This window comes from Dendrobates tinctorius, unplaced genomic scaffold (assembly GCF_039654945.1).
Source record: "Dendrobates tinctorius isolate UK_male_01 unplaced genomic scaffold, ASM3965494v1 ptg000155l, whole genome shotgun sequence".
NCBI lineage: Eukaryota > Metazoa > Chordata > Amphibia > Anura > Dendrobatidae > Dendrobates > Dendrobates tinctorius.
The window spans coordinates 24,894,735-24,911,318 of NW_027361822.1; the positions used below are offsets into that span (position 1 = coordinate 24,894,735).

General features: G+C 41.9%; 1 protein-coding gene across 1 annotated transcript; it reads right to left on the reverse strand.

Annotated features, from left to right (window-relative positions):
* Positions 1-1,904: 1,904 nt before the first annotated feature.
* LOC141051214 (uncharacterized) lies at positions 1,905-16,196 on the reverse strand. The gene is made up of 6 exons (XM_073548095.1): positions 16,051-16,196; positions 15,742-15,921; positions 15,535-15,658; positions 15,354-15,451; positions 15,087-15,177; positions 1,905-3,858 (listed from the first exon to the last, which is right to left on the reverse strand). The coding sequence occupies exons 1-6, from the start codon at positions 16,126-16,128 to the stop codon at positions 2,270-2,272; spliced, it is 2,160 nt and encodes a 719-aa protein (XP_073404196.1). The 5' UTR covers positions 16,129-16,196; the 3' UTR covers positions 1,905-2,269.
* Positions 16,197-16,584: the final 388 nt, after the last annotated feature.

Sequence of the window (16,584 nt, forward strand, 5' to 3'; positions counted from 1 at the left end):
AAACATAAGGGCTCTAAAATGGCTCCCACACAGTTTCTGGACACTGTACCGCTACCGTAACAATCACCCACAGCAGTTCCTTTACCGTAGCAGCCCCATCATTATTTTGCAGCCCCAAATATTCCTATCATCCCATTGCAGCCCTCATCATCCCTTTACAGTCCCCAAAACAGCACCCCCATCATTCCATTACAGCCGCCATCATTCTACAGTACAGTATTGCAGCCTCCCACCATCCCAGTATCCCACTGCAGCCTCCCATTATCACAGTAGCCCACTGCAGCACACACACACCCTTACACAGACACACACCCATACAGACACACACTTTCACTTTCTTACTGGTTTCCTCGGCGGTGCTGCTTTCAGTGCTTTGGTGGTGCAGGAGCCCTGGGCCAATCACAGCGCAGGAGCCCTGGGCCAATCAGAGCGCAGGAACAATCAGACTATGGATGACGTCAGCTGGCCCATGGTTCCTGTGCTGTGATTGTCGCAGGGCTCATGGGCGGAGATCGGCACACAGCTCCGAGGCTGTGATTAACTCCTGCGAACAGCGCGGCTGCAGCAGTGGGCACCGAACAGCGGGAGCTAGACAACTGCATGCCCCATGCATAGAACAAGGTATGCCTTATTTTCAGGGGGGTGCCGTATATTAGCGGGCACAGTGCTCCTCCTAGCATGCCTTACTTTCGGGGGCGCCCTATTTACGAGGAAACAGGGGTAGTAACTGCATCTGTGTTTTAAATTACAATCTCTTTCTCGCTTACTTATTTGTCATTACTATGACTGTCTGTCATGTGTTTTCTTTTAGTGTTTGTCAAAATATATTGTTTTTTCCCAGTTTGAGTTTTTTTGATGTTCAATAAAATATGACTGTTAAAGGGAATCAGTCACCTCATTTTTGGCCTATAAGATGTGGCCACAGCCATCAGAGGCTTATCTACAGTATTCTGTAATGCTGTAGATAAGCCCCCGATGTAACCTGAAAGATAAGAAAAACAAGTTATATTATACTCACCGGGGGACGTGGTCCGGTGCGGTGGGTGTCGCGGCCCGTCCGGCGCCTCCCACCTTCTAGCGATGACGTCCTCCTTCTTACTTCAGCCGCGGCTCCAGCATAGGCATACTTTATCTGCCCTGTTGAGGGCAGAGTAAAGTACTTCAGTGTGCAGGACCTCTGACCTTTCCCAGCGCCTGCGCACTGCAGTACTCTGCTCTGCCCTCAATAGGGCAGATAAAGTACGTCTGCGCAGGAGCCATGGCAGAAGAAGGAGGACGTCATCGCTAAAACATGGGAGGCGCCGGACCGGACTGTGACACCCATCGGACCGGACCAGACCCCCCAGGTGAGTGTAATCTAAAGGCCCCGTTACATGCTTCAATGTCCCAGCGATCCGACGTGGATGGGATCGTTGGGACATAGTTAGCTGATCGCTGGTGAGCTGTCACAGACAGACTCACCAGCGATCAGGACCAGCGAGCAAGCTGGTATCCAGGGTAAACAGTGGGTATCCAAGAGCCGCGCAGCTTTTAGTTACCCGCTGTTTATCCTGGATACCAGCTCTCAGCGTCGCTGATCGTTGGTCTCTCGCTGTCACACGCAGCGATGTGTGCTACCCAGCGGGAGACCAACGATAGAATTATGGCGCAGACCATTAGGCAACGATTATCGATCAGCCAACTGATCGTTGCTATATGTCACACGCAACGATCTCGTTTTGACATCGCTGCAACGTCAAACTGGTGACGTTGCAACGATATCGTTCACAATATCGTTGTGTGTAACGGGGCCTTAACTTGTTTTTCAGGTTACATCGGTGGCTTATCTACAGCATTACAGAATGCTGTAGGTAAGCCCCTGATGGCGGTGGCTGCACCTCATAAGCCAAAAGTGAGGTGACAGATTCCCTTTAAGTCAACCATTTATTACCTTTTAGATGTGATTGTGCCTTCTCCCTGTGTGAGACGTATGATGTTCAAGAAGATGCCATTTGCGAATAAAAAAATTTACCTCATTCAGAATATGAAAATGGCTTCTGCCATGTGTGAGTTATCTGGTGTTTAAGAAGACTTGACTTATTTGCCCAACATTTCCTGCATTTTGATCAATAATCCTGTGTGATTTTTTCCGGTGAATAACTATAATTTCTGGTTAAAGTGTTCCATAGTCAAAATGTGAGATTCTCTCATTTGTGAAGTTTCTGATGTTTAACAAGACTTGTTTGAGCTGCAAAACATTTCCCACATTCTGAACATGGAAAAGGTTTCTCTACCCTATGTGAGTATCCTCATGTGTCACAAGATTTGATTTCTGAATAAAGCATTTCCCACATGTTGCACATGAAAACGGCTTCTCCCCTGTGTGAATTTTTTGATGTGTCACAAGAACTGATTTCTGAATAAAGCTTTTCCCACATGTTTCACATGAAAATGGCTTATCTCCTGTGTGAGTTGTCTGATGTGCAGCAAGATATGATTTACTTGAAAAAGATTTCCCACATTCTGAACATGAAAAAGAATTCTCCCCTGTGTGAGTTTTCTGATGTGTCACAAGAATTGATTTCTGAATAAAGCATTTCCCACATGTTTCACATGAAAATGGCTTATCTCCTGTGTGAGTTCTCTGATGTGCAGCAAGATATGATTTACTTGAAAAAGATTTCTGACATTCTGAACATGAAAAAGGTTTCTCCCCTGTGTGAGATCTCTGATGGACAACTAAATCTGATTTGTGATTACAACGTTTCCCACATTCTGAACATGAAAAGGGTTTCTCCCCTGTGTGATTTTTCTGATGAGTAAAAAGATTTGATTTATTTGCAAAACATTTCCCACATTCTGAACACAAAAAAGGTTTCTCCCCTGTGTGAGTTCTCTGATGCATAACTAAATCTGATTTCTGATTAAAACATTTCCCACATTCTGAACATGAAAAAGGTTTCTCCCCTGTGTGAGTTTTCTGGTGTTTAACAAGACTTGATTTTTGTGTAAAACATTTCCCACATTCAGAGCATGAATATGGCTTCTCCCCTGTGTGAACTCTCTGGTGAATAATAAGATCTGATTTTTGTTTAACACATTTCCCACATTCTGAGCATGAAAAAGGTTTCTCCCCTGTGTGAGTTCTCTGATGGCCAACTAAAGATGATCTCTGATTAAAACATTTCCCACAATCTGAACATGAAAAGGGCTTCTCTCCTGTGTGAATTCTCTGGTGTGTAATAAGCTGTGTCTTCCTTACAAAACATTTCCCACATTCTAAACATAAAAAAGGTTTCTTCCCTGTGTGCGTTCTCTGATGGGCAAATAAAGATGATCTCTGATTAAAACATTTCCCACATTCTGAACATGAAAAGGGCTTCTCTCCTGTGTGAATTCTCTGGTGTGTAATAAGCTGTGTCTTCCTTACAAAACATTTTTCACATTCTGAACATGAAAAAGGCTTCTCTCCTGTGTGATTTTTCTGATGTGTAAAAAGATTTGATTTATTTGCAAACCATTTCCCACATTCTGAACATAAAAAAGGTTTCTCACCTGTGTGAATTTTGTGATGTTTAACAAAAAAACTGTTAGGGTAAAAACATTTTTCATTCTTTGAATTTGAAAATGGCTTCTTTTTTGTAAGAGAAATTTGATTTTTAACGCCTCTTTTGTGGCTTTTATTTTTCTGAATAATTTTTGAAGCATTCGGAGATAAGTCTTGTTTAAAAGGATCAGATGATAGATCTTTGCTGTGAAGGGATGATGAAATATCTGGAGTAATGGCATTCAATTCAGTTATATCTTGTGTGATATCAAGGGCTTCTGATTTAAGAACTGAAGATGTCTGATGTCCCTCTGATCTCCAGGTACAGTCATCTGCCAAGAATAAAACCAATTATTTAATAAAGAATCCTTATTTTTAAATTTCTAGATATATTGCAATTTCTATGGATATTTTATGTAGAAAAATTGGTTTACCAAGACAAAAACAGTTCACAATCTAAGAGACCTCAGAGCACGAACCAGTTGACCATGAAATTCCACTATCTTTGCACAAACTACTTACCTAATATTGGAATAAGAAGCCACCAAAAAATGATATGTGGGTCAAAATGATAGAAAATTTTTTTACTCATCTTTCATAAACAAGCCCCTACTCAGGTCCATCATCTTTCAATGGAAAATTAGAGGGTTTGCTCAATGATTCTTGAAAAGCAACAACCAATCAAGCAAATACCTTGCTCCAAAGACAAAATGTCCCCCTCGCTTCTGAGCCTTGCCATATGCCCAAACACTGTTAGTGTCCATATTTTTGGCATTGCTGTACTGAGCAGAACCCACTTAAACACTTATGTTGTGCATGTCTCTATAAGCACGAGTTGGGCACTATGTATCGGGCACTAAAATGGCATATTTACAATTTTTACTCTGCATCATCAACTGTGTGAAACCTACAAAACATACATGAGTTCAAAAACGCCCAGATTCAAAAAATCCCAATGAATGAGTCACACAAAAAAGTTTTTTGTGCAAAAATTAGTTAAATACCTTTATTGATATAGATATAAAAACACGTATAAATACAAAATACATGAGTACATAAGGTGGAAGACTCGACCGCAAACCACCTGAAAAATTAGTCATAGCTGCTAACGCCATATAGGCGAAATGGCCGAAAGGCAAAATCTAGTATTGATATTATGATATAACAATGCAGGAATATCAGTATATCCTGAGAGACCTATAAGTAAGGGAGTCCTTGTTCATACAACATAGTATAAGAATCATATTCAATAAACTAAAGGACAGAGGCCCTGCAGTAATAGGCCTAAGACCTCACTAATCACTCAATCTGTTTACCATGCCTAGCGGTCAGAGCATAGGTCTAAATACAAAGACTAAAGTTTCTTACCCATGTGGGAATTTCAGGTGGTGCTGGCTCGGCCGAGCCCTTGAACATTCAGATGGGAGACCAGATGGTGAGCACAAGGCGCAGAGGCCTCTGTAGCTGTTATAGTGGTCTGCTTTTCCATGGGGGGGTTTATTATGCAGCTCCTTATCTAGTGACCATTTATGTCTGTTTGAAATCTCCTGCATAGTTAAATGAATTGCCATTTATATGATTGTATTTGTTTCTTACTTGGCTTTTTCTTATGGAGCTGTTATTTGTACTATCTTTCTAAGGCTGTGTGCACACGCTGCGGATTAGGTGCGGATTCATCCGCGCGGATTTTGTAAAATCCGCAGGTGAAACCGCAGGTCAAAATACCTGCGGTTTTACCTGCGGATTGCTCTGCGGTTTTGCCCTGCGGTATTTCATCTCCTCAATGGAGGAGATGGCAAACCGCAGCAGAATCCGCAGAAAGAATTGACATGTCAATTCTTTCTGCGGATTGAAAACCGCAGATAATCTGCGCGGAAAATTCCGCACCGTCTGCATTGCGGTTTTTGATTCCCATAGGGAATCATCATGGTACTGTACACCGCAGCAAAGACTGCTGCGGGTCCGCAGCGGCCAAAACCGCTGCGGAACCGCAGCAAAATCCGCAGAGTGTGCACACACCCTAATACTTATAGTGTGCACAGGACCTATACGGTTTTCACTGTGTGTTTTTTTAATGTTTTTAATCATTTGTTATCAATAAAGTCATCTCTTTTTATGATATACTGGCAGTGTGCATTCCTATCAGTGGTCTGCTTTTTTTTCTTTTTTGTTTTGAATTCATGTATTGACCACTGGTTTGCACCTCCGCCCTATATTCATTGAGGTATTAGCAGTGCGCCAGTTCACATTATTCATTCACTTATTTGTTCCTCACTCAATCGCCTCCAAGACTTATTCCGAATATCCCCCCATCCTCTGGAATTCTGTGCCCTAACACGTCCGAATATCCACCACATTCAAATCCTTCAGATGAAATTTGAAAACGAACCTCTTCAATAAAGCTTACAGCCTGAAATGACCCCACTGCCTCCTCACCAACACTGGAGCTGCTGCAACTCCCACAACCTACCGTCTCCTTCCTACAATCCTGTGGTATGTAAGCCCGCAAAGGCAGGGTCTTCTTTTCTGTGTACCAGTCGGTCATTATTACTTTGTTTACCATAAGCGATATCTGTATTTTCTATGGAACCCGTCCTCATGTACAACAACATGGAATCAATGGTGCTATATAAATAATAATAATAATAATAATAATAATAATAATAATAATAATAATAATACATAAGTATGGAAAGTAGAGAAAGTAGAATAAAAAAAAAAAAAAAAAAAAAAGGTCAGGATTCTAGGTAGGCAACCGCATCATTACCCTCTCCTTTTACCTAGAGATCACCCTTATGGGTAATATTATTGTTCTAATGACTTTCTAAGTTGTCAGCACATATTTCACGTGTCATTTCAATTTGCAGATTAACCCCTTTCTGACATCTGATGTCATAATACGTCCCTGTGCCTTGGGCCCATTTGACCATGGATGGATTATTATTTCATTGCAATTGCCCATGCACACGGGCTGTGTGCGGGCGATCGCCACCGGGTGTCAGCTGATTCTGACAGCTGACACCTGGCACTAAGTGCCAGGAGCAGTCATGCACCGCTGCCTGCACTTTAACCCCTGAATCCTGCGATCGATTGAAAGCAATCGCAACATTCCGGGAGCCGGTAGAGGGATGACAGCCCGTCTGCCTTTGGATCGGAAACCCCGTGGGTGGTGCGGGGTCCCAATCGTTGCCATGGTAACCAGATGTCGTCATGACGACATCCGAGTCACCAGAGCTAAGAAAATTGCTTGATCATGTGCAGTACATGATAAGCCACTTTCTCTGTCAATGCAGAGCTGACAGTTTGCATTGTATGGGGATGTTGCTGTATCCCCATATTATACAAGCGATCAGCCTGCAAAAACTGATAGTCCCATAGTGGGATGAAGTAACAAAAGTAAAAAAAAAGGCAAATTTTTTTTTTTTTTAAATAATTGTAAACATTTTATATTTACAAAAAAATCAAAAATAGTAAAAAAAAAAATATCAAAAGATATTGTATCTATAAATAAATATTACACATATTTGGTATCACCTTGTCCGCAACAACCCATCCTATAAAACTGTCCCAATAGTTACCCCCTTTAGTGAACACCTCAAATAAAAAACAAGGCAAAAAACAATGCTTTATCATCATATTGTCGAACAAAGAATAAAACGCTATAAAAAAGATGGCTTGGTTCTGCCTCTCTAGCTTCAGCAGTGATGACCAACTCCTCTACCATCAGGCTGGGGGATCCTGTGGAGGAAGAGTCGTCATCACTGCATGAAAACTGCTCTACTTCAGAGGCAGATTTCATTTCACTGCTGGAACATAGGTTGTACGCTTGCTCTGCGCTAAATATTCTGCGGACCATTTTTTTCTTAGTTTTTTGTTAGGCAAACTCTAATCTAATACTAGTATTTTTTTACTGCCTAACCCCAATACGCGTAACCCTAACCCTAATGTGTAACCCTAACCGCAAAAAATTCTAAAAATACAAAAAATAAATTATAAAAAATATAAACAAATTTTATAATCCCCTACAACGGGGATGTGGAAATTACGGAGAACGGGGGTGGGTAATTGGACGTATTATGGGGTTTGCGGAGGCTGAAATTATTATTTTATATTTCTGACAGGGAAGCGCTTGAACGCAGTGTATCTCGCTTCTCTCCCAGAATAACTACAAGGAGAGAAAAGAGGGGCACTGCCCAAGTGCTGCCATATTTACTAATATTGGGGGCTTCTGATTACTGTGATAGGGTCTGTCACAGTAATCAAAAGCCAGCAGCCAATGGTAAAATTCTCATCGGCTGCCGGGTGCAGGCAGGCAGATCTTTGCGTGTGCACGCACATGCACCCACCATTTTCTTTCTGCCCGAGGAAGGAGGGGGGCTGAGGGACTACTGATCCGTTACAATAGGTAACGTGGGGGGCTCGGTGGACCCGATTTCTCTCTCCTCTGATGTGCGATCACATCAGTCGAGAGAAATTAAATGGAAAATCTGACTTTTTATTGGGGTCGCAATTTTACCATTAATAACGGGAATCGCAACACAGGGGTCGGCAATAACTGACCCGAATCATGTTCTCTGGGGTCTCAGCTTCCCCAGGTAGCTAAGACCATGGAGAAATTCCAACTCTGGGGGGCACTATACCCATATTCCTCAGCTCCGTTAAAAAGCGGCGCTGAGGCATAAGAACCCTTAACTGCCGCCGTTAAAAGGCGTATCGGCGGTCGTTAAGGGGTTAAGTATCTTCTATCATATAGACCCCTCAAAGTGACTTCAAACGTTATGTGATCCCTAAAAAGATGGTTTTATAAATTTTATTGGAAAAATGAAAAATCACTGGTCAAATTTTAACCCTTATAACTTCCTAACAAAAAAAAATGATGGTTCCAAAATTATGCTGATGTAAAGTAGACATGTGGGAAATGTTATTACCTATTTTGTGTGACATATCTCTGTGATTTAAGGGCATGAAAATTCAAAGTTGGAAAATTGTGAAATTTTTGCCAAATTTCTGTTTTTTTTCACAAATAAACACAAGTCATACGGAAGAAATTTTACCAATATTACAAAGTACAATATGTCATGAAAAAATTGCATGGCTGACTTCCCAGAGGTTAAACACCCAATACATGGACACTAAATCTAAACGCAAACTATTTTTTACCCGTCAGTCCTATTTTGAACTGGGGAACCAGTCAAGTAAATTTTTTTTTTTTTTTATGTCAACATAACACATCTAAGGCTGGTTTCACACTTGCGTTTTTTAGCGCTGGAAAAAAACGCTAACCTGCGCATGCGTTTTTTCCCCTATATTTAACATGGGTGCGCATACCTGCGCGCTGCCATGCGCATGTATGCGATTTTCATGCGCTGCGTTTTTTTGGGGTATGCGTTGGTATTTTCCAGACGCAGCATGTTGCATTTTTTGGCCCTGCAAAAAAGCGCATGCGCACATATGCGCACGTTTTGCGCTAAAAATGGCCAATATAGCCTATGGGTGCGCATATGTGCGCATTGGCATGCTTATGTATGCGTTTTTTTGCACAAGCGTTTTTTTTTTTTAACCATGGAATTTAGGGGTTTGGGTTAGAGTTAGGGTTAGTTAAAGGGGTTTAGGGTTAGGGTTAGGGTTGGGGTTAGGGTTAAGTATGGTTTGGTTAAGGGTTAGGGTCAGGGTTAGGGTTAGGGTTAGGGTTAAGTATGGTTTGGTTAAGGGTTAGGGTCAGGGTTATGGTTAAGTATGGTTTGGTTAAGGGTTAGGGTCAGGGTTAGGGTTAGTTAGGGTTAGGGTTAGGGTCAGGGTTAGGGTTAGTTAGGGTTAGGGTTAGTAAAGTCTTGGTTTGGGTTAGTGTGAGGGGCCACCTAATGTTGGAAAAAACCGCAAACGCGGTAAAAACGCACTAAAAACGCTTACAAACGCATAAAAATGCTGCGTTTTTTTCATGCATGCTCATAAAAATGCTTGAAAAAAACGCAGCAGTTGTATGCTTTTGTATGCGTTTTTTTAATGCGTTTTTTTGCGGGAAAAACGCGCTGCAAAAAAAAGCAAGTGTGAAACTAGCCTAATACTATACTCCAAATCTGGAAATTGGATATACATCACCGTTTCTATGATTATTATAGAGCATAATACAGTTCTAGGAGTGGTCTCGGTATCCTACAATGCCTGGACTATCGGACATAAAATTCCCCACGCTGAGTTCTACTCAGCAGGCCTTTTTAGATGCTGATTTCACTATGGAGGAAATAGAAGGTGCCATGATGGATATGGCCTCTGGGTAGGCTCCTGGACCAGATGGGTTCCCTATTGAAATATACAGAAAATATAGGGATATAGTAGCACCACTTCTTTTGAGGGTGTATCGGGGGATTTGGGAAGGGGAATATCTGCTAGACTCCTTTTATGAAGCAAATATTATTATACTTAAGAAAGAAGGGAAGGACCCCCTTGAGTGTTGATCTTATCGCCCCATATCGCTTGTTAATGTAGATTATAAAATTTTTAACAAGGTTTTGGCCTTTAGACTGAACTCTGCTATACTGAATCTTATATACCCTGACCAGACTGGTCTCATGCCTGGTAAGAGCACTTCTATTATTGTCAGACGGGTCCAATTGGTAATTCAATATAGTTCTTTGGTGCCGGACAATAATTGGGCTCTGGCGTCGTTGGACATGACTAAAGCCTTCGACTGCCTTGAATGGCCTTTCTTGTTTGCATGTTTATGGAGATATGGTTTTGGTGCTAGATTTCAAAAGTGGATTGGTGCAATATATGCGAAACCTAAAGCTCGTATAATTATAAATAATTCTGTATCTGAATCGTTTTCTCTATCTGGGGGAATGCGTCAGGGGTGCCCCCTCTCCCTGGCCCTCGTTGCCCTTGTGATCGAGGCAATAGTAATACGCGTAAGGTCCTCTCCAAATATCACGGATATAAGCATAGATGATCGCCTAGACACTATTGGCTTATAAGCTGATGACATGCTGTTATTCATGGACAGGGCAGAAGAGACGCTCCCACATGTGATTACTACTATAGATAAATTTAGTAAATGCTCAGGACTATATATTAATTGGGATAAGTCCGCCCTATTATCCTGATCCCACAGCCCAATGGCCCACCTTGATACCTTATCTTTGTTGCCTATGGTTTCTCATTTTAAATATTTAGGAATAAATATATCCAAAAATAGTGAGCTCGACCTACAATTCAATATCATTCCATTACTGGAACTAGTCAAACTTAAATTTGCCTCGTGGGGTAAGCTTCCGCTATCTGTAGCCGGCCATATAAATCTAATTAAGATGATTTTACTTCCTAAGCTTAGCTACTCCCTACAGCATAGTGCGGTGTTGATTCTTAAATCCTTCTTTACAAACTTAAATTTCCTGACCATATCTTTTATATGGGGGAAAACCAGACCTAAGCTTAAACTTTGCACTCTATAGAGGCCTAAACAGATGCAGGGAGTGGCATTACCGGATTTCTATTTATATTATCTGGCCGGACAGATTAAGGCTTTAACCCCTTCACGACCCATGACGCCTACGTAGGCGTCATGCTATAAATCGCCCTCCTGCGGGTCGGGTGACCGGGGTCACTGAAAGGTCACCCGACCCGCACACAGAGGACACTATGGTTAATCTCAGGGGCGTGGCTTAGCCCCCACGTGCCTACGATCACTCTGATTGGCTGTTAAAAGTGAAACAGCCAATCAGAGCAATTTGTAATATTTCACCAATGAAATTTGGTGAAATATTACAATCCAGCCATGGCCGATGCAGCAATAGCATCGGCCATGGCCGGACACCGACACCCGACCCCTCCCACACCGACTAGCGGGGCCGATCGGCCCCGCCACTGATGGATGGCGGCGATCGGTTGCCACCGTCATCATCTGCTCCCCCTTCCTATCATTCCCCCCCCACACCTCCGATGTCCTGCTGTGGCTCCCATTGTTCCGCCGTCCGGATCACGTGCGCCGCCATCTTGCAAAATGGCGGGCGCATGCGCAGTGCGCCTGCCATTGTCCAAGATGGTGGCGCCCATGAATTTGCCAGCCGCCCATTCATTTTTCATTTTGATCACTGTGATAAACTCTCACAGTGATCAAAATGAAAAAAAAAGTAAATGCACCCCCCGTTTATCACCCCCAAAGCCAGGCACAAACAATAAAATAAAAAAAATATTTTTTTCCATTTAGGGTTAGAATTAGGGTTAGGGCTGGAATTAGGGTTAAGATTAGGGTTAGGGGTGGGTTGGGATTAGGGTTAGGCTTGTGGTTAGGGTTAGAGTTGGGATTAGGTTTAGGAGTGTGCTGGGGGTTAGGGTTGTAGTTAGGGTTATGATTAGGGTTAGTGGTGTGTTGGGGTTAGAGTTGGAATTGAGGGGTTTCGACTGTTTAGGCACATCACGGGGTCTCAGAACGCGACATGGCGCCATGATTTATTCCAGCCAATTTTGCGTTCAAAAAGTCAAACAGTGCTCCCTCCATTCCGAGCCCCGACGTATGCGCAAACAGTGGTTTACCCCCACATATGGGTTATCAGCGTACTCAGGAAAAATAGCACAACAACTTTGGGGGTCTAATTTCTCCTGTAAACCCTTGGGAAAATAAAATATCGGGGCTAAAAAAAATGATTTTTGTGAAAAAAAATTATTTTCACAGTTCTGCGTTATAAACTTCTGTGAAGCACTTGGGGGTTCAAAGTGCTCACCACGCATCTAGATAAGTTCCTGGGGGGGGGGGGGGGGTACCAGCGTACTCAGGACAAACTGGACAACAACTTTTGGGGTCCAATTTCTCCTGTTACCATTGTGAAAATAAATAGCGGGTAAAAAATCATTTTTTGAGGGAAAAAAATTATTTTTATTTTCACGGCTCTCCGTTATACACTTCTGTAAAGCACCTGGGGTTCACACTATGCATCTAGGTAAGTTCCTTAGGGGGTCTAGCTTCCAAAATGGGGTCATTTGTGGTGGAGCTCCAAAGTTTAGGGAGACAGGGCCTCTCCAAACACGACATGGTGTCCGCTAACGATTGGAGCTAATTTTCCATTCAAAAAGTCAAATGGTGCTCCTTCCCTTCCGGGCCGGGCCGTGCGCCCAAACAGTGGTTTATGACCACATATGAGGTATCGGTGTACTCAGGAGAAATTGACCAACACATTTTAGGATCCATTTTATCCTGTTGCCCATGTGAAAATGAAAAAACTGAGGCTAAAAGAACATTTTTGTGAAAAAAAGGTCTTTTTTTTTTATGGATCAATTTGCAAAGCACCTGGGGGTTCAAAGTGATCACTATGCATCTAAATAAGTTTGTTGGAGTGTCTGGTTTCCAAAATGGGGTCACTTGTGGGGGAGCTCCAATGTTTAGGCACACAGGGACTCTCCAAACTCTACATGGCAACCGCTAAATATTCCAGCATATTTTCCATTCAAAAAGTCAAATGGTGCTCCTTCCCTTCTGAGCCTTGCCGTGCACACAAACAGTGGTTTATAACCACATATGAGGTATCGGTGTACTCAGGAGAAATTGCCCAACAAATTTTAGGATCCATTTTATCCTGTTACCAATGTGAAAATGAAAAAATTGATGCTAAAAGAAAATTTTTGTTGGAAAAATTAAAATGTCCATTTTTTCCTTCCGCATTGCTTTAGCTGCTGTGAAGCACCTGAAGGGTTAATAATCTTCTTGAATGTAGTTTTGAGTAGCTTGAGGGGTGCAGTTTTTAAAATGGTGTAACTTTTGGGTATTTTCTGCCATATAGACCACTCAAAGTGACTTCAAATGTGAGGTGGTCCCTAAAAAAATGATTTTGTAAATTTTGTTGTAAAAATGAGAAATCGCTGGTCAACTTTTAACCCTTATAACTTCCTAACAAAAAAAATTTTGTTTCCAAAATTGTCCTGATGTAAAGTAGACAGGTGGGAAATGTTACTTATTAACTATTGTGTGTCACATAACTCTCTGGTTTAACGGAATAAAAATTCAAAATGTGAAAATTGCGAAATTTTCGCCAAATTTCCGTTTTTTTCACAAATAAATGCAAAAATTATCGACCTAAATTTACCACTAACATGAAGCCCAATATGTCATGAAAAAAACAATCTCAGAATCGCTAGGATCCGTTGAAGCGTTCCTGAGTTATTACCTCATAAAGGGACACTGGTCAGAATTGCAAAAAATGGTCAGGTCATTAAGGGGTTAAGTAAACGGATGCCCGATAATTACCTCCTCCACTCAGAAAGTCATCCAGCTCATGCTGCAAAAGTTGATTGCCCGTTGGGCATTCCTAGAAGCAGATAAACTTAATGTCCCTCGATTATTACCTTTACTTCAATTACCGTGGTCAGTTTGGAGACAAATTAAAAAAGTAATCCACTTTGAGGATATTATAGCTGAAATGCCGCTATGGAACAATACTCATTTCCCGGTGTTGCTGGGCCACCCGTCCACTGATTTCTGGATTTCACTTAATGTTTCCTCGATCAAGGATTTATATGAAGGTAATGTCCTCTGAACAAATCCAATCTAATATAATGTCCCGAGGTCCCAATTTTTTCTCTACCTTCAGGTCAGATCAGCTTTCCAGTCGCAATTACGCTATAAGAGTACGACCCAAATTCTCTCATCTTTCTCTTTAATAGGAATGCTTAAATCACAAGGTCCCCAGGGTCTCATTTCTGCTTTATACACGTACATGTTGTCGGTGGGAACTAACTCCGCTATAGTGTCAATTAAGGGAAGGTGGGAGGGTCTCATCCCTGATGCTCAAGATGAGAATTGGGAGGAGATTCTTGAATCTTCAATTAAGGTGTCCCCATCATTCAATAATAGATTGGTGTATTACATATAACTGGGTCAGTCATATCTAACTCCGTCACAGCTTTTCAAAATGGGTCGGTCCCGAAAATCAGATTGTTTGAGATGTCGCTCGCCGGAAGCAAATTTTGTGCATATGATATGGGGTTGCCCTATTACTGGAATGAGGTAACATTGTTGTTGACATCCCTAGTACAAACCCCTGTTCCTCGTAACCCTTAACCCACTAGTCTGCTTATTTGTGGTTCTAGATGAGAAAATATGGGGACACTATGTTAAGATTTTCCTACGCGAGACTCTCTTTCTGGCTAGGAAGATGTTGGCATTACATTGGATGGGTGGTGCACATCCCTCTCCCAAAGCATGGATCGAACTGGTAAATTCAATTATACCATACAAGCGAACATTATATCAAAACAGGGGCTGCTTAGAGAAATTTGACAAGATTTAGGACAGGTGGAAATCTTCTCATCTTACTGTACAGGGACGTGGTGGTCTGGTATCACCGTGAATGTTATGGTTAAAATACATCAAGTCATACTCTATGGCATCATATGGCTGTTAATATTGCGTAACTATACTTGGCGGCGGGACAGTTTTTTAATTTGGTGTTGTGGTGTAGAAGTATTGGGGACAGTGGCAGAATGGTGACCACTTGATAAAACCTATAAAGCAGTGACAGCCAGTGAATGAGAAGAATCTGTCACTTCTCTGAAGTTAATGGTTACTACTCACCTGGGTCTTTATCTGTAGGAATCTTCTCATTGCACCCCTCATCACCCCTCACATATGTCTCTGTAGTATTAATATGGGTCAGATCTTCACCCTGAAACAGATGGAGAAGTCACACCTATGATCAGCTCTAATCCTGCCATCTCCACCGTTCTCATTACACAAGTATAAAACATATAATACTGGTGGATAAAACAAGACTGAGCACAAAACCTTCACAGCCGTCTACACATCATAGGGGAGATCTCATGACACCTTCTCTCCATCTACCTGATGATCCTGAGGAACATTGGGATTTTCTTCTTTACAGTCCTGTGGAAGAAGAGGACGGGGACATCTCTCTGGTGTTGTCGTCTTACTGGATAGAACTGGAGGAAACATATACAGGGACTGAATTCATTCTTTACATACAGATAATTATAGACCGTGTGTATTTAGTCCTGTCTATTACCTGGTGATGTGAGGGGCTGGGGAACCTCCATCATGACGTCCTTGTACAGATCTTTGTGTCCTTCTAAGTACTCCCACTCCTCCATGGAGAAATAGACAGTGATGTCCTGACACCTTATAGGAACCTGACACATACAATGATACCGTCATCCCCCAGATCCCTTCATAGCATTACTGTATAATCTCCCAGCATTCCCAGCAGTGTCACCTCTCCAGTCAGCAGCTCAATCATCTTGTAGGTGAGTTCTAGGATCTTCTGGTTATTGATATTCTCATGTATCAGGGGATGAGGTGGAGGCCCCGTGATTGGGCTCAGGGGTCTTCCACATCCTTCAGACCCAGGGGCCTGACAGCGCTCATCAGAGGTCTTCTTCACTACTGTGCAATCCTGGTTATGGAGAGACACATTAATAAATCTCACTACAGACATTCCCAGAGTCCTCACCTCTCCAGTTCTGTCCATCTGTTATTCCCATAGATAAGAATGATGTAATGTGACGTCATCAGAATCTCTCACCTCTCCAGTAAGCCGGAAGAGGATCTCTAGGGTGAGATGTAATATTCTCTCCGCCATCTTGTCCCTGTCCTCATCCATTCTTGATGGAGCAAATCAGGAAAATTCTCTTATAAAGAAGATCTCCACTGAAAGAATACTATACTGAAGGGACCTGAATGAGAAGAAGATGACGATGTATTATTATAAAGGATCCTGTAATACAATTACTGGAGATAAAAAGGGGAAACATCAGGGGATGAAATATGTACAGATTTTGTACTCAAGATCTATTGTTGAAAAATCCCTTTTCCTATATCACGATGCCCATTAGATTCTGTTGTCAATAATGACTGTCTCATCCATGTGGGTTAAACATTGAAGAAAAAAAAAATAACAAAAGTTCCAGCACTTTGAGATTGATAATCTAAAAGTGATAATTAATTGTAATCATCAAAACACTTCAAAAGCCCTCCGAAAAACGCTGTTGCTGTTCTTTTGCAACGTTTTTTCAATTTCTCATTGATTTCTATAGGTGAAAAAAATGCTGCAAAAACG

Coding starts and splice junctions, on each gene's coding strand:
- LOC141051214 (XM_073548095.1), bottom strand. CDS start 16,128: ATGGATGAGGACAGGGACAAGATGGCGGAGAGAATATTACATCTCACC. Junction 15,922..16,050: donor TCTTCCGGCTTACTGGAGAG/GTGAGAGATTCT, acceptor CTCCATAACCAG/GATTGCACAGTAGTGAAGAA. Junction 3,859..15,086: donor TCCTACAGATAAAGACCCAG/GTGAGTAGTAAC, acceptor TATTCTTGGCAG/ATGACTGTACCTGGAGATCA.